Genomic DNA, 25,364 nt, shown 5'->3' on the forward strand with positions numbered 1-25,364 from the left:
TCATGCAGCCTTCAGAGCCAAAGAAATTTTACCAAAGGATTAAAACTTAGGTAAACAGAGATTCTTTTATTTCCAGCTCTGATTCTCTGGAGAGCAAGAAGCTCCAGCTTACATGTATTCAGATGTTAATTCATATTGGTTACTCAATACATAATTTTTTGCAGCAATGAATGAAGGTGATGGTGAATGCCAAGGTAAAGGAAGTTCATTTATTGGGGATGTTGTGGGTTGCAGTTTATCACTTCTGGTTGCAAAAAGTAAAAGGTAGACTTAATGCTGAGAATATAAGACTCCTTGGGTTTTCTAATTTGTCTTTAATTTCCTGATAGTGACACCAATTCTATTTAATGCAGGATCGTGTAATAGTAGCACTATTGCTTGTTCACAGACAAATCTGGAAATACAGATGCTGATTTTCAATCATGAAATATATTGATTTTTTTCAAATACGTAGTTACCAGTGGTTTAGAATATCTGAAGTGAGTCTAAATGAGCCAGATAATATTTCCTTCCTGCTTTTTTCTATTTTGTTTTCTTTTTTCTATTTTGTTTCTATTTCCTATTTTGTTTTCTTTTTTGTTTATCCAGTTCCTCCAAGTTCATCCTTCAAGCTTTGATCAAGCCGTATGTTTTCCATATACCTGTCTCCCTCCCATGAAATCCTAGAGTATTAGTGGTCTATACTATACTGTACTACACAGATGTACACACACATACACACACACTTTGTTGGAATTTTCTTTCAAAATTCAAAAATGAGAAAGTTAGTTTTTTAAAGCCAAATAGCACAAAAAAAGTGTAAAAAGACAAAGTCAACTTGGTGAATATCTTTTTACATGTAAAAATATATAGAACAAATATAATGGCATGAATTTATATCCGTGTGTTCCCCTACTTTTATTTACAGGAATAGGATCATCATTAGATACGTGACTTGACTTGCTACACTATTCATTTAAACTGTGTACTCTGGGTATTCCTCTAGGTCAGCACATGTGTCTCAGTCATTCTTGGCCTACTTTTTTTTCTTTGAAATATGTCTATTTCTATAGAGCAGATTTCCAAAACTGAAATTATAGAACAATGTGTGCTGTAATTCACAACCCTACTGTTTCTATAGCCCGTTATGTTGAATATTATAATTCTTTAAAATTTGGTTAACTTATTATATGAATCAGTGAGAGTATTGTGTTGTTTTGAACTGTGTTTCCTTGTCTATTAGTGAGACTCAGCATCTTTTATAAACTGCTTTTAATACATTTTTTGTTTATTTGCATTTCTTCTTTTATGAACCTCAGTCCATACCCATGTTTGTTTTCTTAAATCAATCTGTAGAAGCTCTTTTTTTCACATTAGCGATATAACCTCCTGCTTCTTATATATATTTTAAACACTTCTTCCATCTCTGTTTTTCCAACATTATTTATGGTAATTTTTTTTGCCTTTGTTTACTTTGTATTATGATGAATTCAACTTTGAGAACTTTTCCCATTATAGTTCCTTAAAGTTTCTTTGGTCTTTTTGAAGAAATTTTTTCCAATCCTAGCACTTTTCTATTAAAAAAAAATATGTATATATATATGTTTTTACATTGAAGTCTTTCATCCTTTGCTTTTTAAATTTTAAACATGATATTTAGACAGGGCTAGCAGTCTATGGGCTGCCGTATATGGAGTCGCACAGAGTCGGACACGACTGAAGCGACTTAGCAGCAGCAGCAGCAGTCTATTTTCTTTTCAGATAGCGATTCAATTATGATATCACTATCATTCATTAAATAAGCTCTATTTTTTCCTGATGACCTATTATTAATGTATTTATCATATACACATTTTCTGGTTTACTGGATGTTGTAATGGACTCAGTTTTGCACCAGTGACTCATGTGCTTGTTTTTTGACTCAGAACGTGCTGTTCTAATCAGACTAATGTTACCAATGGTTTTAGTATCTCCATGGCAGTTTCCTACCATCCTTTTTGATTTCAGGGCAGGGTGGGGGCTGTCTTTCTCTCAAACTCAAGCCCAGTGAGCAAGCATGACTTTAAGAAATTCACTGTGAGTGGTTAATCTGTCCTCTGCAATTTGGATGACACAGGGGCTGGTGTCCAACTCCTGCTGAAGTAGTTTAAAAGGTTGTGGGAGGATCCACCTGCCAGGAGGTGGAAAGAAGAGAGGGCTACGTTCAAAAAGGAGCAACGTCCCAGTCAACTGTGGGTCAGCTAGAGCTAGTTTGGGGCTGTCTTACATCTGGACTGGATTATATGGAGCAATGCTGAGATCCCAGTAGAAAGAGGCTAAACATGTACGCTGCTCCTCGAAATTTGAAAGAGAAATTGTTCCTGATCAATTAGCGGAGGTGCATTTACCCTGCCAGGACACTGCAGGTGAGAGATGGTGAATGAGGGGTGGGATCGCCCAAGAGCCCTCAAAATGGCCACCAGAGAGCATCAATTTCAAATATGAATCCTGGCCAAAGGAGGCAAGCATTTCCTGCTTTATTAACCACCACACCGACCCCCATCACACACACAAACCAACTCCTACAAGTTTCAAGTTTCAACTCTGCAGGAGACAAAGGCAGGCTTGTTCTACTGAGGAGGAAGAGAGGGGTGTATGGGGATTGGGAGAGGCTGGAAGAAGCTGATAGAAAACAGAAGCAACCTGTTTATGGTGATTTCAGGAATGAGTATAGAATTTTAAATCTTCAAAATAGCCATTTACTTCTCATAAGTCAATAAATAAATAGAATTACATGTCCTGTATTTGAAATGAGGATAGAAAGTAGAAAATGTCTTGCTTGTGCCAAGTTGCTTCAGTTGCGTCAGACTGTTTGCGACCCCACAGAACCCTCCTCTGTCCATGGGTTTTCCAAGTAAGAGTACTGAAGTAGGTAGCCGTTTCCTTCTCCAGAGGATCTTCCGGACCCAGGGATCAAACCCGCATCTCTTGTCTCCTAGATACTTAGAGGCAGGATGTGGACAAGATGAAACTCAAGCTTGACAACTTCACTTTTCAGTTACTTTGTTAGCAATAGAGGCAGCTGAAACATGTCAGGCTCTCAGACTGGCAGTTTGCATTAATCATCTCATTTTTTTGTTATATGCCAGGTGGAAGTCTAATCTTTTTAGGATCCAGCAAGAGATTTACATATCTCCTATTTAGTCGATCTAGGAAGCCTAACAAGACTTATCAAGATGTTTTCTTGGCAGTTTCTGACTCTTCAGAGAAATTTAGGTCACTTGGATTTCAGTGTTAGAATTAATTCAAATGCTGACAGCAGCTGCTTCAGTATTCCAAATATACGAAGTAAATGACAATGTAGGACAAGTATGAAAAAATGTAGACTGAATTCTGCATTGGCTTGGATCACCAACATTTTTGTTTCACAAATTAGAAATTTTTTGATAGCAACAATCTATCATTTCATCTACTTTTATGAGAATATAATATAATGATTTTAGTGAGATGGTGTAATTTTTATTTGCATTCTAAAATGGGAAAAGTGAAAGTTGCTCAGTCATATCCAACTCTATATAGTCCATGGAGTTCTCCATGCCAGAATACTCGAGTGGTAGACTTTCTCTTCTCCAGGGGATCTTCCCAACTCAGGGGTCAAACCCAGGTTTCCCATGTTGCAGGCAGATTTGTTACTAACTGAGCTATCAGGGAAGCCCAACAGCATATGAAATACAACAATTTATGAAAAGTCCATACAAGGCACTTCGTTTTGAAAAAGTTCTGGTTTCTTTTTCTATCCACTTTCTTCCTTTTATCTCTGTGTTTACCAGCGAGCTTATGTCATTTGTGGTTTCTAAGCTCCTGTTCTTTACGCTGTAAATCTTGTTAAAACCCAGGCTAGATGAGGCTAGTTGGTTGAACTACCGATGTGAATTCAGATATTCATTCAGAATAAATAAATTCAGAAATGTCAGAAACATACACAAGTAGTGAACCTCTATCTTTGAATCTGCTATTTTATCTTTTGTTTATTTATATGGCAGAATGAGTTGTTTATATGTGAAAGGAAGAGGGCAGAGGGTAAACTCCGTTTGAAGTTTCTATTTTCCGGTAGGGACGCTGATCATTTGCTAAATTGGACCTTAGTCTAGTAATGTCTCAATGTATCTGGAAGCTATTGTCACATTTGGGGATAATTTTAAGGGTAAATTAAGTTTTAAATATATAGTCCTAGGAAAGGCTAGAAAGAAAATTGTATAGGTGACACTAAGATGTAAGTTTTTCTGGGGCAAATTTCTGGATAAAAACATATTATAAAAAGTAACTCTAATGATTATAACTATTTTCAGACAGGTAAATGTTACATCCTATTGCCTTCCTGTATTACAGATGGGAAGACAATCTGCCTCAGATTACTGGTCATAGCCCAAGCTCATTCCTGGTGGCAAAGCAGTGCATTATCCATTTTGGGTGATTTAGCTCCTAAATGGCAACCCACTCGTGTTCTTGCCTGGAGAATCCCAGGGACGGGTGAGCCTGGTGGGCTGCCATCTCTGGGGTCGCACAGAGTCGGACACGACTGAAGTGACTTAGCAGCAGCAGCAGCAGCAGCTCCGAAAAAACTCAAAAGTAACAAAAGAACAACATGTACTAGAGATATATAAGATTTAAAAGATTTTAAAGAGCTTTGGCACATCATGTCTTAAGACAGCCACATTTAAGCATACATTGTCGTTTAGTCACTACGTTGTGTCCAACTCTTTGGTGACCCCCATGGACTGTAGCCCACCAGGATCCTCTGCGCATCAGATTGTTGTATTATGGTGTTTACAATGATTAAGTACTGAAGGGTCTTTTCTACATTTGAATACACTCTAGAAGATTAATCCTACACTTGCAGATTTTCCCAGTTGTAGCTATTAGACTCTCCTAAAGCCTTGACCTGGGTTTATTTTTTTCTTACTTTTTACTCAGAAGTCTTAGAATCAAAATGGGGCCACATGTGGCAGTAGTGAAGTTGAATAGTTTTTTTTTTTTAATATCTCATGCTTTGGTCAATGCCATATTCTAGAATTTAATGAACAATAACCACAGTTAATATTTGTTAAATGTGGCTGAGACAGGTGTAATTATATTCTGAGACTTTTTCATGAATCATCTATCTTCATATCTCTGCCAAGAAGACACACACACATACATATATATATAGACACGCATGTATATGTATTTTCGTATATAAATTAAGCAACTGAGGCTAAAAGAAGTTAAGAAATATATATAAAGTTTTGAAAAGGAACTAGGATTTTAACAAAGGTCAGTTAGCCTGATTTTGAAAACCCTGCCCTTCCCACTATACCGGTGGTCTTATCATAGTAGTTTTCAGCATCTTGTTGATATTTTACTCTCAAAAGCACAACTGGGAATTTTTAGAATGCTTAATTGTACTTTTAATATTATAACATTTGAACACATTTAGACAATCTGTCCTGGTACAGACAGTTATTATTCTTAAACTCAAATTCAAATAAAGCTCCAGAAACTTTCAAGTAAGACTCCAATTATCCTGGAACTCAAAGGCTTTGGTTCTGTTTCATAGCCTCTTTTATTTTCCAGTATCCTTTCTGCAGGAGGGACTCTGCAAACAGAGAGTTTCTGAGTATGCAATACTGTCTGAGGAAGTCTGAAGAAGTTTCAGAGAAACAAATGATTTCCCTTGTCTTGTTCTTTTCTCTTGCCCTGCTCGCCTTTTCAACCTTGTTGGCCAGGTTAACATTTAGGATTTTCATAACCAGAGAACAACTGGTACTTTCAATATTGTTCAGGCATAGCTGTTGCAGGGAAATGGTTGCAAATGTATGTAGGCCCCCATGCACGAACACAGGTATTTTAATTGGTAATCAAGGCTGCTTTATGCCTTTTTCCTCCTTGCTCCTTTTTCTTTTCCTTATAGCTCTCCTCCTTTCTTCCCTAATCATTTTTTTTGTGTCTGCAGGAGTGCATTCCGTTCTTCTAGGCCTTTGCTCTCAGCTCCTGTTATGTGACTTCAACTAGGGCGTTAGTAACAGTGATAAAGATTTCCCTGTCAAGAGGGATTTGTCTTTTAATAAGAGACTCTTGAACTAAAAAGTTTTTAAAATGCAAAAGAATGAATTTCAAGTTGCAGGAAGTTTGGGAGGTTAATTTGGGTCATGAATTCTTCTTGAAACCTGCTTGTTATTCAGATAATTCAAAATAATTTCAAAAGTGGAGGTATGTGTTCAATAAAGAAACTGAATTATTACAAGCCAGAATCTACTTTTTTTGGCTTCTCTGGTGGCTCAGATGGTAAAGAATCTGCCGGGAGACCCAGGTTTAATCCCTGGGAGGGGAAGCTACCCTGGAGATGGGAATGGCAACCCACTCCAGTATTCTTGCCTGGAGAATTCCATGGACAGAGGAGCCTGGCGGGCTACAGTTCATGGGATCACAAAGAGTCGGACATGACTGAGAGATTAACACGTACACACACATGAACACACACACACAGAATCTACTATTATCACAGTTATAATTGGGACCACAGCTTCCTAGCCTTCATGTAAGCTGACACTATTCCATCATTTCACTTATGTAGGCCTCATATTCAAACATTTATAGGATAATCAGGGCATTATACCCTTGAAGATGAAGAAGAGATTTTTTTTTTTAATGTAAAAATCTCCAAATTTTAATTAAGTTAGGACAGTTACAGGAATTCCTCAGTGGTCCAGTTGTTAGGACTCTGTGCTTTCTCTGCACGGGGCCTGGGTTAGATCCCTGGTTGGGGAAATACAATTCCACAAGCCTCTAATCACGGCCAAAAAATAAAGATACTGCTTTAAAAAAAAGGGTCATGATAGTTTTTTAAATTGAAGTGTGATTGATTTATAATATTGCATTAGTTTTAGGCGTATGGAAAATATATATTTTGGTAGTTTTTAAGGATAATTTTCCATTATAGGTCATTATAAGATGCTGAATACAGTCCCCTGTACTATACAGTAAATTTTTGTTGCTTAAGAAAGATTTTTAAAAATTTGTCTACAATTTTTTTGATAAAATTAATTTTCCTTCTTATAATGCCTATCCATGATTTCAATTTTAAAAGTATTGAATTCATCAATATATGATTTGTTATGTAGGAGGTAACATTGCCAGTTGCTGAAATTCTATCCCTTTAGACATTTCAGAATTTGCTCTCACTCTTCTAATCTACTTACAAATCAGGTAATCTCTACCAGATGTGCTGTTTCTGCATTGTCTGAGATTTCTTTTATAGGATTTGTGTGACACTTCTTACTGAGCATAACTGTTGTTCTCAGTAACAAGGAATGTTCCCACAGGGAAGAAAGAGGGGGTATTTTCAGAACCTGCATCTCGTGTAGTCCTGTCAAAGATTTTGTAATTCTAGATGCGATGGTGTGGGACAAATGCCTTTGCATCATTGGTTATTGGAGCAGGAAAGGTATCCAGTGATACAAATCCTGTTTAGGATTTGGACAGATTATTGTCATTATCCTAGTTCTCTTTTTGTTTCTTTGACCATTTCCCCATGCTATTTTGTGCTCACTTTTGTTACCCACTTTTATGCTCCCCCCATTTCTCTCTCTTTTTAAATCCTCTGGTCTGGTTTCCTATTAATAACAAAAGTACCCATGTAATATTATATCATTTTTTGTTTGTGTAGAGTTATGATGGCCAGAATGGTTACCACTGACTAAACACCAGAGACATGCCCCACACTTCATGTATTTCTTTCCTATTCTTTAATATAACCCTACAATTATTATTATTTTTTTTACTAAGAGATTATAAGGTGTCATACTCTATCAGCATCATCATTGTGTGATATCAGAACTTTACACTGAAGTTCACTCATGCATTTTCTTGTGCTTTATTCATAGAATATATTGATTCAGCCAAAATTGATTGAGTGCCTGTTATGTGCAAAGTTGGGATTGAAATATTGTGGGGATTACCAAGGTAACTCACACATCCTTGTCCTAGATTACTGGCTAGATGAGAAAATAATGCCTGTGCATACATAACCAAAAATACAGGGTAAATCTGTAAACTTCATGACATTCTCTAAACTCTAGCCACTAAAAGTGTATCAAATACCAATGCAAGCTTAATAGACATGTGTTGAATGAATGTTTTAATCAACTGATATCGGAAGAGTAATACAGATAAAAGTCTATGTAACTTAAGAGGAGAGGTTCCTTGGAGACTGTGGCATTTGTGTAAAACCTGGGTGTAAACTCCAGCAGGGTGAGGGGAAGATATTGCAAGGTGAGCAAACTGTAGGGGCTGAGGTGTGGAGGTGACCGAGTGAGGGGTGTGAAATGTAGTCTGAAGTTCCACGGGAAGGACTTTCATGGGCTGGCTACTGGAAGTGGGCTTATTCACTTGGTAGAATTTTCACTGAGCCATAAAAGAAGATTTTCTTAAAGGTATACAGAACAAAGAAATCAAAGTCTTAATAGAAAAGGCAATATGTTAGGAGGTTGGGATTTACATATACACACTGCTGCTGCTGCTACGTCGCTTCAGTCGTGTCTGACTCTGTGTGACCCCATAGACGGCAGCCCACTAGGCTCCTCTGTCCCTGGGATTCTCCAGGCAAGAATACTGGAGTGGGTTGCCATTTTCTTCCCCAATGGAAGAAAGTGAAAAGTGAAAGTGAAGTCGTTCAGTCGTGTCTGACTCTTAGCGACCCCATGGACTGCAGCCTACCAGGCTCCTCCATCCATGGGATTTTCCAGGCAAGAGTACCTGAGTGGGGTGCCTTTGCCTTCTCTGACATATACACACTACTACATGTAAAACTGGTAACCAACAAGAACCTACTGTATAGCACAGGGAGCTATACTCAATATTTTGTAAAAAAAAACAGTCTGAAAAAGAATACATATATATACATATATTTATGTATAACTGAATCACTTTGCTCTATACCTGAAATTAACATGACATTGTACACCAACTATTATTGTTTTAGTTGCTCATTCATGTCTGATTTTTTTGCAACCCCATGAACTATGGCCTGCCAGGCTCTTCTGTCCCTGGAATTCTCCAGGCAAGAACACTGGAGTGGGTTGCCATTTCCTTTTCCAGGGGAACTTCCTGACCCAGGGATTGAACCTGTTTCCAGCACTGGCAGGTGGATTCTTTACCACTGAGCCACGAGGGAAGCCCACAACTCTACTTTGATATATATATTAAAAAAAAGATCAGTATGAGAATCTCAAGTGGATTTGGGAAGGGGAATAAAGATAAGCCTCGAGCAATCTTTCAGCATTGAAAAATTTTGATAAGTGTATTAGATTTTTCAGACTTTCAGTTGAAACTTTATAAAACAAAATAAAACAAGAAAAAATGTGACACTAGGTAAAGATTGTTATCTTCAACAGCACACAAGTTCTTTATATCCTGAACACAGTTTTTGCCCCATTATTCTTCTCCCTGACTTGTTTGTCCAGTTCTAAGACAAACTGATCTGGCAGGGTTCTACACAAAATAAGCTACAGTAGAAGTAAGAAAAAAAGATTTCTGTTTGGACATGATATGGCAAAATTGCCCGGGCTTCGGAGTCTGATAAACCTTAGTCCCAATCTTAGAATGACCGTTATTAACTGTGTGATCTGGGACAAATCAGCTCATTTTCTTTTATAGCTGCTATCCTTTATTTTGACAGACATGGCTTGTTATGAGAAGGCAAAGAAATCCCTGTCATTTTATCTATTCTTATTCTTATCTATTCAGAATGAAATTTTTACATCAGTCTGTTTTTTATTCCTTGGTTTATATCAGTTAATAGTGTAACAATACCTGCTTGATGGAGTTTTATGAGGATTAACAATAGAATACATATAAAGTGCATGTAGATGGTACTTAGAATACAGCGACTTATTTTTCCTCCTAATTCTGTCCTGATTTCTCATTTTCCTCAAAGTGCTGTGAAAGGAAGATGAGAGATTTTTACAAATCCCTGTGACTGGGGAAACTGTTATAGCATAGTGACTTAAGAGTACACTTTTGGTACACACTATCACCACCTAAAATCAGAAGGTAAATTCCATGAGGACAGAGGATTTTGTCAGTCTGATTACTGCTGCTAAGTCACTTCAGTCGTGTCCGACTCTGTGCGACCCCATAGACAGCAGCCCACGAGGCTCCCCTGTCCCTGGGATTCTCCAGGCAAGAGCACCGGAATGGGTTGCCATTTCCTTCTCCATTTACTGAGGCATCCCCAAAACTTTAAAGAGTATCTGGCACATAAGAGGTACTAAGCAAACATATGGAATGATGAATAATTGGGTTAATATCTTGGCTCCACCATTGACTTGGTTTGTATTTGGTATAAACTGAGGCAGAAGAAGGTGCAATGATTTACCCAAGGTCAGAAAGCCTCAGTTTCTTCATCTGTAAGATAGTGACAATAATAGTATTTTTATTGAACAATCATCGGCATATAACATTAAATTGGTTTCAGGTTTTCACAGTGTAATGATTTGATTTGTATATATGTTGATAAAGATGACCACCATCAATCTAATTAACATCCATCACCAAACATGGTTACACATTATTTTCTTGTGATGAAAACTTTTAAAGTCTACCCTCTTATCAACTTTCAAATGTGCAATATATTATTACTTAGTCACTGTGCAGTTCATTACATCATTGCAGCTTATTTCATAATTGGAAATAACTTCATTTCACAGGGTTTTATGAGGAGTAAATGCATATAAATTTGAATGAGTTTAAAACAGCATCTGGCACATAGTGAGACTACCATAAATGAAGCTCTAAATGGGAAGGCACTGGGGCTCAGAAATTAATAGGTACCATCAGAATCCTGCCAAGTACAAGCTGAGATAGAAAAATAGAAAGGGGAATTCAAAGGTAGGGTAGAATCTCTATTATTAAAAGAATATATTAACTGCTCCCTCAAACACCTTCCTGAGCTCTGCAGTGGGCAGATACCACCCTCTTCCCAAGTGTGATCCAATGCCATGTGCTGTGGCAAGGTGACCCTTGTGGGAAACACATCCCAGGGAGAAAGAGGGACCTTCCTCTACAAGGAGAAAGGGGGAACCAGCATTTATTGTAAGGCAAATTTGCAGCCAAAGTCTTAGCTATTCTCATTACTGACACAATCTCGTTTCTTCCTCACTGCCAATCTCTTTGGTGGCTCAGACGGTAAAGAATCCACCTGCAATGTGGGAGACCTGGGTTCGATCCCTGGGTTGGGAAGATCCCCTTAAGAGGGGCATGGCAACCCACTCCAGTATTCTTGCCTGGAGAATCCCCATGAACAGAGGAGCCTGGTGGGCTACAGTCCATGGGGTCACAAAGAGTCTGACATGACTGAGAGACTAAAGTAGCAGCAGCAGGCAATCTCTGAGTTATTCTGTTCATGTCACACAAGAGACAGAAGTCCAGAGTAACTTGATCATAGTCACCCAAGTCTGTGTGACTCCAGGCTACATACACATTTAGGATACACCCTTACTGGCTGTCGCTTGGTTCTCCCAAGCTGCTTTGCTGTAGAACAAACACAAATCTCTCATCTTCCAAAGCATGGTTGCTGCTGCTGCTGCTAAGTCCCTTCAGTCATGTCCGACTTTGTGTGACCCCATAGACGGCAGCCCACTAGGCTCCTCTGTCCCTCCAGGCAAGAATACTGGAGTGGGTTGCCATTTTCTTCTCCAATGCATGAAAGTGAAGTCGCTCAGTCATGCCTGACTCTTAGTGACCCCATGGACTGCAGCCTACCAGGCTCCTCTATCCATGGGATTTTCCAGGCAAGAGTACTGGAGTGGGTTGCCATTGCCTTCTCCGCCAAAGCATGGTAACTAACAGCAAAATGGTGTTTCCCTTCTCTGAGAAAGAAAAAGATTTTCTACTCCATCCCAGGAGAAATATAGTATCTTTCCTAAGACATATAAAAGACTTTGGATCAATAATGATACATCAAAACTCAAATCTCTGGTTCATACTGTTTTTTTTTTCCTACTTCATAAGCATTTCTACACTTGTCATTATGAAGAAATGAAAGTGAAAGTGTTAGTCGCTCAGTCATGTCTGACTCTTTGAGATCACATGGACTGTAGCCTGCCAGGTTCCTCTGTCCATGGAATTCTCCAGGCAAGAATCCTGGAGTGGGTAGCTATTCTCTTCTCCAGGGACTCTTCCCAACAAAGGGATTGAACCTGGATCTCCTGCATTGCAGGCAGATTCTTTACCATCTGAGCCATTAGGGATGCTGCATGAAGAAACAACAGATTTGAAATGACCAAGAGTGCTATTGACACCTCTTATACAATAAAGAAGAGGTGAAGAATTTGACTGCAATTTTTGAAGAAGCTACCATTGTTTACTTAATCCCAGCAAAGTTGTATCTCAAACCATTAGAAGATGCCCAGAAGTAGAACAGACCTTGAACGCACAATGAAATTTTCCAATGAATCTTGTTACTCAGTGATTTCTTTAGCAGAAAAAAGTCACCGTATAATAAAGGATTTCTCCCTAAGTATAAAAAGAAAACTATTAATGTTAGTTGCTATGTGATAACTGTCACAGCATAATTTAATTTTCTAAGAAATTGAGAGTTTTCCTAATTCCAGATAATATAGAGTATGACAATCTTTGTAACTTTAAGAATATTAATTGAAAGCCAAATGATAAAGCTATTTTAACTCATTCACAAGTTTTTTCACAGAAAAACATTTGGTTGTCAATATGTAAACTCTAAGCTTTTGTTTGGCTTCTAAATTGATAAATATACTTATCATGACTGCTTAATCCATTTCTCTCTTGTTTGACCATAACTCTTAAGCTTAATTATTAAGGCATGTTTGAGTATAACAAATGAATTTCAGGTGTGTTATGTGTCTTTATTTCTTCTGTTGAAAATTTCGCTGAACTATGACTCACTGTGTTTTTTGATATCTCATTGTGCTCTATTAATAGATGTTTCAAAGCAGGAACTTTCTCAGAATGTATAAAGAGCAGCATATAGATGACTGACCAACGTATATCACTTTGTCGTCACAAAAAAGATCGAAAATTAATTTTCAGAGTTTGTCAATAGGCAAAGATTTGAATTTTGTTTATAAAATTTGCTCATGAATTAAACTTGCATAGTGAATCAATCAAGGGGAAGGAATGTATGCTAGCATACATTATTTTTCCAGTGCAAGAGTACTCTTTTTCCAATAAAGTGAGAAACATGACCATTTGCTCCTATCTCATTCCCCCAGAAAACCCTTTATTTATGGAATTTACTTAATCCTACTTATTATGAAAATTTAGAATCTTTATTTTGATAATTATGCTATAGAATTTAATATTGTAGAGTACAATATTTAGTTTATTTGGAGATGGTATTCATTTCATAAGTGGTTTCATATTTCAAATCAAGAAAACCTGTTAATGAAGATACATTTCACAGCAATTTATCAATTACATGGTAAAACACCACTGGGATATAATGTGTTCTATAATCTTTATGATATGTTTAGGAAGGACAGTTGCTTGATTTGTTGTCAACCAAAAGATATTGGTGGTAAATATCAAGTTATTTTCAGAAGAGGGGTTGTTTAGCTGTATGCCAGCACAGTATCAAGAACAGAATATGGGAAGTGCTCAAGTAGCCCAAATTTCTCCAGATTATGTAGATAGTCTTAACTTCTTGAATGTGAAGTAATGTGTGGAATAGAAAATGACTAAGTTCCAGTCTCTTGTCCTTAGGAACCTAGCAGTATTGAAGAGTACTGTATCAGTCACGCACATAATACAGCAATAATATAATTATTATACAGTATTTTATGAAAATAAAATACTAATAATATAATACTCTAATATCAAACTTCTTTGGAATATTCACAGTGTGAGGAGAGCTCAGTGAGTGGGGAAATCATATTCAGTAGGGCAATGATGAAAGATTCTTGACCTTGTTATTGAAGGACTTCAAGAGGTTGCACCACGGGATAGTTGTTCAATTTGGAGGGAATGGAGGAATGAGCCAGAGCCTGGGAAATAAGAGGAAATGTGATGATATCAGTTAAAGAGAAACTAAAGCAACCAGAGAATTTGGTTCAGCGTAGGAATAGGAAAAGAAGTGATGTGGGGAGAAGCTGGAAAAGAAGACAGGGGTTATTTTGTGAAAGGACTTAAATGTCAGGCAAAAAGAATTGGTGTATTTTTGTAGATAATAACAAGGCTTTGAAAAATTTTGTATGGAAAGATTGATTCAGTGAGAAATGTGCATTTGGAACTTGTTCTGTATCAATGTATAGAATAGCAGTAACGATTGAAGTTGGAGAACTATTTTAGCAGCCTGTTGCAGGAGTCCTGGCTTGCAGTAAAGAGGACTGGAGCTATATTACTGGCATCAGGAGAAGAAAGGAGGAACGTATCTTAGTAACAGGAAGGTACTTTAGAGTACCTGTGTCTTGAAGACTAATTTGAATGTGTGGGACAAGGAATTAGAGCACTTGGTGATAATTTCAAGATTCAAGGCTGAATTATACTGGAAGAATGGTTCTGCTACTATTAGATATCATGGAGTCAGGAGAGAAGTGTTAACAGGGAAGTTAGGTATCATGAAGGTTACCTAGCTGATTGATTTTGGTTCTTGTGTGTGTGTGTTTTGGTAGGCGGTAGATAATGTCACAGAAGTTTATTTCTTGGTCACACTCCATGTCCAAGACAGATGAGAGGGAATCTTTTTCTCCATGAAGCCATTTAGAGTCCCAGCTAGAGGGACACTCATCAGGAACTGCAGTAGCAAAGGAAAGAGAAAGACTGAAAATTTTCCCATAGATTTTTTAACATATTGTGTCAGCCTAGGTGTGAAACACATCATTTCTGCTAATATTTCATTGGCCAGAATGAGCCTCATGGCACCGCCTGAATATGAGGGAGCTGAGAACTACATACCCTTGTATGCTCAGGAAGAAGAGGATGTTGGTGAACGCTAACAGTATGTATTACACATTCAGTGAGTGTAAGGAAGATGGATTTTTCCATCACTGTGGGTTATGTGTGTGTAAAAGGGAGGATAATGGGTAGAAAAAGAAAACTTTCTCCTACTTTATATGAAAAACTCTCCCTGCACTCAGCCAGAGGAGGTTTAGACTCACAGGCATTTCTACTCTTAACACGACTGAGCAACTGAACTGAACTGAACTGATTCTTTCATTTCAGCATAATATTACCAGGTAATGATATTCAAGATTGACTGGTTTGACCAAACCAGTCAGTCCTAAAGGAAATCAACCTTGAATATTCATTGGAAGGACTACTGCTAAAGCTAAAGCTCCAATACTTTGGCTACCTGATGCAAAGAACTGACTCATTGGAAAAGAAAGACCCTAATGCTGGGAAATATTGAGGGTAGAGAGGAGAAGGGGGTGGGGCAGAGGATGAAATGGTTAGACAGAGTCACTGATTCAATGGACATGAATTTCAGCAAACTTCAGGAGATAGTGGAGGACAGAGGAGCCTTGTGTGCTATAGTCCATGGGGTCTCTAAGAGTTGGACATGACTTAGTGACTGAATAACAATGATATTCAGGCTTCAGAGGAGTAAGAGGCTTATTGCAGAATGTTCTCTCACAATGCTTAAGAGAATTTCTGGAAGTTTTAGAAAGTAAATTCTTTGTTCTGGGTCAGTATTGCAACAGGGAACATAGGATCATTTGTATTTCTAAATCTTCAATAAAATTTAATTTGTAGCATGTACATAAGTATTTGGAAGGCTACTCAGTAGCACCTATGATTTCATGTACCACAGGCACAATAAGGAGAGTTGGAATAAGCTTAGTCACAAATATTTACTGTTGATATCACCAGTTACATCAATAAAGAAAAACTAATTATTTTCACAGGGTAATTATGAGAGGCCGGGGGAAGTATTTTTTACATTCCATGGCATAAGGCATTCCCAACCTTTATATATGAAGATTTCTATTGGTCTATGAATACCAACGATGGAAAGAATACTGAATGTGCTCAAATGTTTCACTTTGTTAATAAATATAATGAGTAAACTTTATAATAACATCAACTATTTATATTTATTGTATCAATGTAATAAACTCTTTCCTTCTCAAAAGTCTCCTGGTTGGAGAAGTGACGTAGTAACCCTAACTCTATCCTATTCCTTAGCACCAGAAGTCATTAGGTTACTATATGTTTATTCTTCTTGTCTTATACCTGGGAATTGTGTACTGCTATATACAATGTCCTTGATTACTGTATAAGCTCATTAAAATTTAATTAACTCTTAAAAGATAAATTGAAAGTGAAAGTGAAAGTGAAGTTGTATCCGACTCTTTGTGACCCCATGGTCTGCAGACCACCAGGCTTGACTGGGGAGTTGATATAGATGTGAGATGCAATGCTGTTATTTAATGTAGACTATTATGGGAAAATTTTTAACTGAGTAAGTTTAAGAGATTAATTTAATTGTACCTTGCACGTGTGCTAAGTTGCTTCAGTGGTGTCCAACTCTTTGAGACCCTATGGACCATAGCCTGCCAAGCTCCTCTGTCCATGGAATTCTCAAAATGTTGAGCTTATATCCACCCTGAAAGGGGGCTAATAGTTGAATATCACAAATAGGATTCAATCACTCATTTATTTCAGTATGCGATTCATGACATAAAATCATTATAACTAACATCTGTTTTCTCTATACCCTCCCCTCTGAGAAAAAACCAACCAACCAAACAACAATAACAAACTCTAAAGATGATAATCTAAGGTAAATTTTATGAGGAGCAATTTTAATGTAGCAGTGAGCTGGATTCTCACTAAGACTGATATGCTTCTTTTTTTTCTTAGTTTTTTAAAATAAAAGCTGAGCCCTGAGCAATGCATAATGCAGCATAATAGCCATTGATATGAGTTAATGATGCTTCCAAAATTATGGAACTCCCAGTCAGGGAAAAGCAGATACCCTGTAGGAATTTGACTTAGAGCAAAATATTTCATTTCATTTCTAGTACTGCTGCTGCTGCTGCTGCTAAGTCGCGTCAGTCGTGTTTGACTCTGTGCGACCCCATAGACGGCAGCCCATCAGGCTCCCCCGTCCCTGGGATTCTCCAGGCAACACTGGAGTGGGTTGCTTTTCCCTTCTCCAATGCATGAAAGTGAAAAGTGAAAGCGAAGTCGCTCAGTCGTGTCCGACCTTCAGCGACCCCATGAACTGCAGCCCACCAGGCTCCTCCGTCCATGGGGTTTTCCAGGCAAGAGTACTGGAGTGGGGCGCCATCGCATGTTCCTTCAAAAAAAGTCGGGGGGGCATCACACACATGGAACCTCTGCCAGAAAAGTCCAATTAATTAAACAAAGACAATAAGTTGCTATACAGTACATAATTTCCAGAAGTCTATAGTCTTTTAAATGAAGGCAGAATTAATAGGAATACATATTGATTTTGTAGTACTCTGTATAAAAATGTGGCTAAGATTTGCTGTAAGCCACTTAAACAGAATAAAGGGCATATACATTTAATATAAGCTCACTGATAATAGCAGACAATAAAACTCTCAGGGACATTGTTTCTTTTTTTTTGTCTTAGTTATTTATTTTTACACTTCTAATTTTGTTTTGGGGTATAGCCAATTAACAATGTTGTGACAGTTTCAGGTGAACAGCGAAGGGACTCAGCCATTCATATATATGTATCCGTTCTCCTCCAAACTCCCCTCCCATCCAGGCTACCACATAATATTGAGCAGAGTTCCATGTGCTATACAGTAGGTCCTTCTTAGTTATCCATTTTAAATATAGCAGTGTGTACAGAAACATTTCTTTTTAAATTTTGAAGCAACTTCTTAGTACCAGCAAGTACAACAAAAAACAGAATTAAAAAAAGAGTATTTTGACTGAGTTAGGAGAATGCTTTAATTTATTTTGTAAGTAAACTCTTCATACCAGCAAATGCAACAAAAAACAGAGTTAAAAAAAATATTTTGACTGAGTCAGCAGTAGGCTTTTATTTTTTAAAATAGCATTTTACGTCGTTTCAGAAATCTAATGCAAAAAAGGATTGCTTAACAAGGATACTTACAATTGCTAGTTTTCTAATGTTTATAATCATAACTTTATTTTTAGCTGTCTAATAATTTATCGAGTTTATCAAGTTTCAATGATCAAGTATCAAGTTTATCAATTTATGAGGTTTCCAACAACCATTTTCTCAAACTCAGGTAGGTCATAAAGATACAGGCAAAAGAAACAACGTTTAATAAGTATTTTAAAAATAAACACTACAGCAAGAACATTTCATTTTTAAAGACACTGCCTTTTTATTATGGGATCTTAATCAGTATTAATGTAAGCAATTCTTAACATGGCATTTTATATGCGTTAGCAACAAACATGGGATGCAGAGATTCATATATTCATTCTAGGAACGGAAAAGCTACTGTTAAATAACAAAGGAAATCACTGGAGTAGTTATATAATACATTAAAGCAATAAGAGCTGTAGAGGAGCACGGACCTCTAAATGGCTAAGTAACTCAGTGGCTCTCTCTTTAAGATCTCAACTTTTTTCCTCTTGCCATGTGTATTGGATCCCATCTTCGTAGATGAGAAAACGGCGCCAAGTTTGTTGCCGGATGGAGCTAAAAAATTTGCCAGGCGTTGAGTCGCGCAAGTGGCAGTGCCGCATTTCCGCTTTTCCATCTGATGACTGGTGACACTGAACAAATATGAAAGGTTAGAAACTTAGAGTTAGGATTGGATACAACTATCTCTGTGACATCAAATATCTCATGATGATGAAAATGAAAGGAAACGTCTTCACGTCAGTAAATCAGTGTTTTGGGTTGCAAAATACTTGGATGATTTGATCGAATTTCTGGACACCTTGAAGATGCAGCTTACAAATCAGATAGCAAACCCTCCGTTATAGTTAATGTTGAATTTCCCAGTGTAATCTTTCTTTGGCAATTCAGAATATATTCCAGATAATGATAATAAAAGTTTTTTGTCTTATATTCTTTTAAATGTTGATTAATCTATTTCCCTCATAGCTCAGTTGGTAAAGAATCTGCCTGCAATGCAGGAGACCTGGGTTTGATCCCTGGGTTGGGAAGATCCCCTGGAGAAGGAAAGGGCAATCCACTCCAGTATTCCTGCCTGGAGAATCCCATGGACAGAGGAGTCTGGCAGGCTACAGTCCATGGGGTCTCAAGAGTTGGACACGACTTAGTGACTAAACCGTCACCAATCTAGTTCCCAAATTTATAAAAAAGGTCTTGAATTGGAAATTATGTATGTAATCTGGAATATGTGAATATATATATATATATTTCTCATACCTTTCAAACAAGAATTAAGCAGTGTTAGTTAATTTTTGTTAAGTTTCCTGATTTCACTGAATTGACAGTGTTGAGAGATGTCAGGTATTATTTCAAGGGAATAAAACTTATGACCTATTCAGGCACTCTAACTACTGTAGTGTGGGAATTCTATTACTATTAGCATAAATACATGAAGATTACTATGTCCCTGCTATGTACTATGTTCCTATATTTTCAACAATTTTAATGATAGGTTAAATGTTAAAACCAAAAGGCTTTTTGTGTCAATGGTATTAATATTCATCATGTTCCTTCACTCACCTGGAAAAGTTGCATAATAATATTATGGATAAGTCATAAATGATAACTGTAAATAATTCATTTGTATCTTAACTTCTTAGTATTTATAGAATTTATTTATATCAATCCTATATTTTTGTACCATCTTTTGTTTTAGTGTACTGGAAATAGACACAATGATTGCTTTTTTGCTGATTATTAGGAGTTCTAGGGAAATTTCAGCTCCTGTAAAAACCAAAATCTTGGTTAAATTTTGATTAAGTGTAAAGTGGGAGAGAGATACTGGTAGGAGGCTAAAAACTCCATGTCCAGAAGCCAGTGTATATACATAATTTGAAGCACTATGCGATGGCTTTTATCTCAATGTGTTTATTTTGTATGGGAAGTACTTCATTGTCTGTATCTTTGTATAGAGATAGCCTAAGAGTAAATATTTTAAAAACTCGTGTGAAACTTTATGGTTTATACTCTCAGATATTCTCCACAGAAAATTTTTCTTACAGAATTACATGAACTGAGTATCTGTTGAGCGTGAGTATATGCTGACAAACCAATTACTCAGGCAAAGGAAACACACCTAGAAGCTTAATTTGTTTATGTTAGTCATTCAGTCATGTCTGACTCTGCAACCCCATGGGTTGTAGCCCACTAGGCTCCTCTGTCCATGGAATCTCCAGGCAACAATATTGGAGTGTGTTGCCATTCCCTTTGCCAGGGCCAGGGATTGAACCCAGGTCTCTTACACTGCAAGAGGATTCTTTATCAACTGAGCCACGAGGGAAGCCCACAGAAGCCTAACTCCCTGGCTTATATATCAGTCTTATTCATATTATCTGTTTAACTCTTTCTTTTTCATGTGTGGTAAGCATGGCCAACGTGCATTTTCAAAGAACGGTTTAATGCTCCTATAAAGATTGAACCAGCAATTCATACACTGAACATTCAATTCTAAAAGGTGATAAACTTTTCCTGAAAAACAGTAGTAATCAGAATTTGACCCAAACACTTCAAACTAATAAATTTAAAGTAATAAAAGAAATGTGGGTCAAATTGAGAAGGTTCAAAGGGATTTCTTTTCCAGGATATATTTGGTGAATGCCTTGAACAGAATGTGAAATACTCTTTGTGCTCAGTGATAATTGGTGAATGTTTGATAATTGGTCTCAAGGTCTGTAATAGGATTTAAAATTATTCTAACTAAAATATTCTCTAATTTGAGTTAACTAGGAGGATCATGATTCTACTTTAAAGAAATATGAAGAACTTTTATGTTTTTTGGTTTCATACCTGTGAAACTGCTTTCCCAAACAGGAATTTTTATGTATATGTGATAGTCAGGATATACCCTAAATTATCATTAAGATGAAGAAAGTTGACTAAGTTGGTTAGTGAAAGGCCCAACACCCCAACTTTTATGTATTTTCCCTCATTGACTACCAGCCAGACATGGCCTACCAGCCTACCCACCAGCTAATAACAAACACTAGTTTAAAGCTATGACCATTCACACACATGGAAATTCTTGGCTTTGAGATAACTTATTATAGAATCTTGAATATAGTTGCCTGTGCTATACAGTAGGACTTGGTTGTTTATCTATTTTATATATAGTAGTGTGTATCTGCTAATCTCAAACCAGTTTATCCCTCACTCACAATGTAAGATTGTTTTCTATGTCTGAATCTGTTTCTGTTTCATAAATAAGTTTAATATCCTGTAATAAACCATAATGGAAAAGAACACAAAAAAGAAAAGAATATATATAGAGAATACATATATATGTATATATATAACGGAATCACTTTGCTATACATGAAAAACTAACACAACATTGTAAATCAATTATACTTCAATAAGAAGAGAATATAAACAGTGATAATTATAGGCCAAATTGTAACACTGAAATTGTCTCTCTTTAAAAACATCTCAGTTTCAGGGGCTCATGAAACAGTTTTTAAATGGGTCCCTTATCCCAGCTCTTAATAGTTGTCTGTGGAGGTGTGTGAGTTTCTAAAGGGAGAGTTCAGTGACTCTAGCTTGAATCTCATGTAATTATCCTTTTGGTTGCTCTCTTACTATCTGCCAGGCAGATACCACTGAACCTTATTTACTACTGAGTCTTAAGAAGTTGGTGGGCAAGTGTGGGATCTTTCTGCCTCGCTCATGAGTGTCAAGTGACATAACCATGTTTTGGTATAGTTTGTAAAGTCTGTTACTTCTTAATCCCATCCCATGCAAGTATAAAAGTTGAAAAAGATCTCAGATGAGATGACTGATTTTTGTGAAAAAACAATACTGAAGAATAAATCTTCGTCAGCTTTATTTTTTAAAGGTGTTCATAGTTTGAGATATTTTCTACATAGGCTTTCTCAGCTTTTTATGAGCTATATAGAATATTATATGGTTGAATGGCTCAAAATTTTAAATTCTTCCTCTCTCCTCAAAAAACTGACCAAATATACTGATTCCGGGAAATTCAATTTCCTGAAAAGTAATTGATGAATGTCTTATAAATATTTCTAGTAATTCAAAAAGGTTGTGAGACCAGCATGAAAATATAATCGTTAATAAATAACATCGTTATTCTATTTCTCAGTGAAATTCACCTCATAATTAATGAATTTCCTTAAAAACATATTGGGTAAAAATATTTAGCAGATGAATATATCTAATGAAAGAAAAGATCAAGATATACACAGAAATACTATAGAATATTACAGAAATAGACATAATATCACTAATTTTTCTGTCATTGTTCAAATGTTCTGCTAGTTTACCAGAAACTTCATGGCAGGTTTAAAATTGCTTTTATCCAGGAGAAAACCAATTGAACACTACAGTCAGTTCTGAGAAGAATGTCCTGTAAACTAGGTAAGCCTTGAAAGGAAAGGGAAAAAAACTATGTGTACAATCTGTTACACATAGGTGCTTTAGAAACCTTTATGTATCACCAAAGGACCTCCACCTCAACAAAGAACACCCAGAAGGAAAAGAGACAAAATGCCGATAATTCTATGGGAAGAGTTCTAACATGACTTAAAGCAAAGATTTTTCATGAATAAACTTATTCTCCTTGGTCTTCAAGAGAGTTTAAATTCAGTTTTATAAAACCATATGGAATCAAAACCAATTTAGATACAAGCAAATCATATTATTTATGACATATACATGAATTTGGACTTAAGACTTTTTAAAGATAGCATTTTAAAATAAATTTATTTTTTACTGGAGGATAATTGCTTTACAGAATTTTGCTGTTTTCTGTTAAACCTCAACATGAATCAGCTTACAGGGGTGGGATGGGGAGGCAGATGGGAGGGAGTTTCAAAAAGGAGGGGATATATGTATACCTATGGACTTAAGACTCTTTTAATAAACGGATAATAACAGTTTTAAAGGCTTTCCACTTGAAAGTTGTAAATACTGCAAACATTTTCACCCTTCACAGTTTTAAAAATTTCTTAAAATTACCATTCAAACAAAATGACACCTTTCAAAATAAGCTTTTTTTAAAAAAAAAAAATCCTGATGCACATGCTACTTATTGAAAACATTTTCAAGAAATATTATTTTATATTTACAGCATATTGGAAATAGCCTCATGAAGAATAATATTTTAATTATAATTCTGTTTCATTAGCAGAGCAGTTAGCAATATAGAAAGAATCCCCTAAAGACTAATGGCTTTTTAACTGGATCTTCTAAATTTAACTTCTTACCAGATTTAATTTGCCACTTGATTATTTCCTAGTTAGATTTCCAGAAAGAGATGTGAAAGTTCAGGATATTGCCAGAGTTGAGAAAAATGTCTATATAAGCACACAGCAAAATTCCACCTCATATAAAATATATACTTTGAGTTTCTCCTAGGTTGCTTGAGAATCGGATTAGTAGAGTAGAAGTTACTACCTTTTGGGTTTTCTTGCTTCGTGTTCTGGATCTGCTCCTTTAAGTTCCAATAGCATTATTTCTTGGCAAAGCTGAAACTATCCATTCCTGTCTGTCAGAAGTTTCATCAGAGAGATTTATCAGACTGACTTTATTCTTTAAAGAACATATAATTTAAGAAACAGTGGAAGAGCTTAATGTTCTATTCTTAAATATGACTTAGAAATCTAATGGCACAAGGGCTGTTAATTACATAGCAGTATTTGATTATAATTTTTTCATACTTTCAAAAGAAACTAGGATTTTCAAGTTACTAACCTTTTAGTGGGTTTACCACCACCTTCCAGATGGTTTAACGCAATGAAGAGCACACTGAGAACCACTGGCAGCTTCAGAATGCCCATTGCTTCTCAAATTTTCTGAAAAGAATAATTCAGCTCTAAAATCAAGAAATCTATTGTAGCTTTGTTTAATGACATATTAAACTAGAGCCTACTTTAAAACATCTTTTAAAAACATAATTTCCAAGGATCATAATTTTATTGATACAGCTCAGACTGCTCATGCAATTTTCAAATATTTTCAAAATTTTCCTTTACCCAGTTTCCTTCTAAAAACAATCTAGAAAATTGATATCATTATACATTATCTCTTTAGTCTTCCTTTGAAATAGGCCATACATTTAATCCCAAATTTGTTCTAATGCTAAATAAATAATAGTATTCTAGACCCAGAACATTCCTTACCTTTTAGTGTCTCAGTGTCAGCAATATCAGAAAATGCCTTTGTTAGCAAGGAAGCTTCACAAAACACCCCAAGCTTGCATCCACTGGAGCATTTACCCCACAACCTGCTAGCCAGTAGTCCAGCTCATATATACCCTTCACACTTTTTCTAGCTCTGACATCAGACAGTTCAGAGAGACTCTGTCATTAATTTCCATCCTTACAGAGAGAAAGAGCCTTATAGATAGGAATAGCAGGTGGGTCATTATTATACTAACACATCAGTGAATGTTAACTTAGCAGATACAACGTATCTTGGTGGAGTTAATGGTATGTCACACACAGCAGAAGTTTGAATTTGCCATCTTTGTAAAATACCAGAGTGAATTTTCAAGGATTAAAGAGAAGTTTCTAGTAGTGTGTGCGGCATGTTCAGTCGTGTCCGACTCTTTGCAACCCCATGGACTGTAGCCCACCAGGCTCCTCTTCCATGCAATTTTCCAGGAAAGAATACTGGAATGGGTTGCCATTTCCTCCCCCAGGGGGTCTTCCGGACCTAGGGATTGAACCCCCATCTCTTTCTGTCTTCCACACTGGCAGGCAGATACTTTACCATTGTGCCGCTTGGGAAGCCCCAGATCATTGTGTACACTTTGTAAAATACATTAGTTATTTTCTTACGGGAAATCATTAGTCTTCTAAATCATGTGATTTTTACATTCCCTTCCAGAATTAAAAAAAAAAAATACTGAAATTTCAGATTCATTGGTAACTAGAACAAAGATTGGAAAACAGTTTCTTTCCTCCTAAGATCTTCATAAACACCCTCAGACTATATTACTCAGTTTTAAAGAAATATATGAAATCAGAGAACGTAAAATTTATTTGGAAAACTTCCATCTTTTCTAGATTATACAGACATGCCAATTTTCACTGACAGAATTTTAGTTGTTATATATGTTCTTAAGTTGTCATAACTTAGAATATTAACTTAAATATGTCTTAGAAATACAGAAAACAGGAACAATTTGGAGAAAATAAAAAATAAATCTTTAAAAATAATTATAATATTTCTGTGTAATAATGAAAAAAGTGAGTGAAAAAACTGCCTGACTAGGGTTGTGAAGTTATCTGTCTCTATTTAAATG

General features: G+C 36.4%; 1 protein-coding gene across 1 annotated transcript; it reads right to left on the reverse strand.

The window, feature by feature from the left end:
- IAPP (islet amyloid polypeptide) lies at positions 18,359-23,895 on the reverse strand. Its single transcript, XM_005680796.1, has 2 exons — positions 23,810-23,895; positions 18,359-18,690 (listed from the first exon to the last, which is right to left on the reverse strand). The coding sequence occupies exons 1-2, from the start codon at positions 23,893-23,895 to the stop codon at positions 18,501-18,503; spliced, it is 276 nt and encodes a 91-aa protein (XP_005680853.1). The 3' UTR covers positions 18,359-18,500.

Source organism: Capra hircus, chromosome 5, assembly GCF_001704415.2.
Source record: "Capra hircus breed San Clemente chromosome 5, ASM170441v1, whole genome shotgun sequence".
In the NCBI taxonomy this organism is placed as follows: Eukaryota; Metazoa; Chordata; class Mammalia; order Artiodactyla; family Bovidae; genus Capra; species Capra hircus.

Excerpts from the sequence above, each read along its gene's own strand:
- IAPP (XM_005680796.1), bottom strand. The coding sequence starts at position 23,895 with ATGGGCATTCTGAAGCTGCCAGTGGTTCTCAGTGTGCTCTTCATTGCG. Across the intron at positions 18,691-23,809 it reads GGTGGTAAACCCACTAAAAG|TCATCAGATGGAAAAGCGGA; the intron begins GTTAGTAACTTG and ends CAGTGTCACCAG.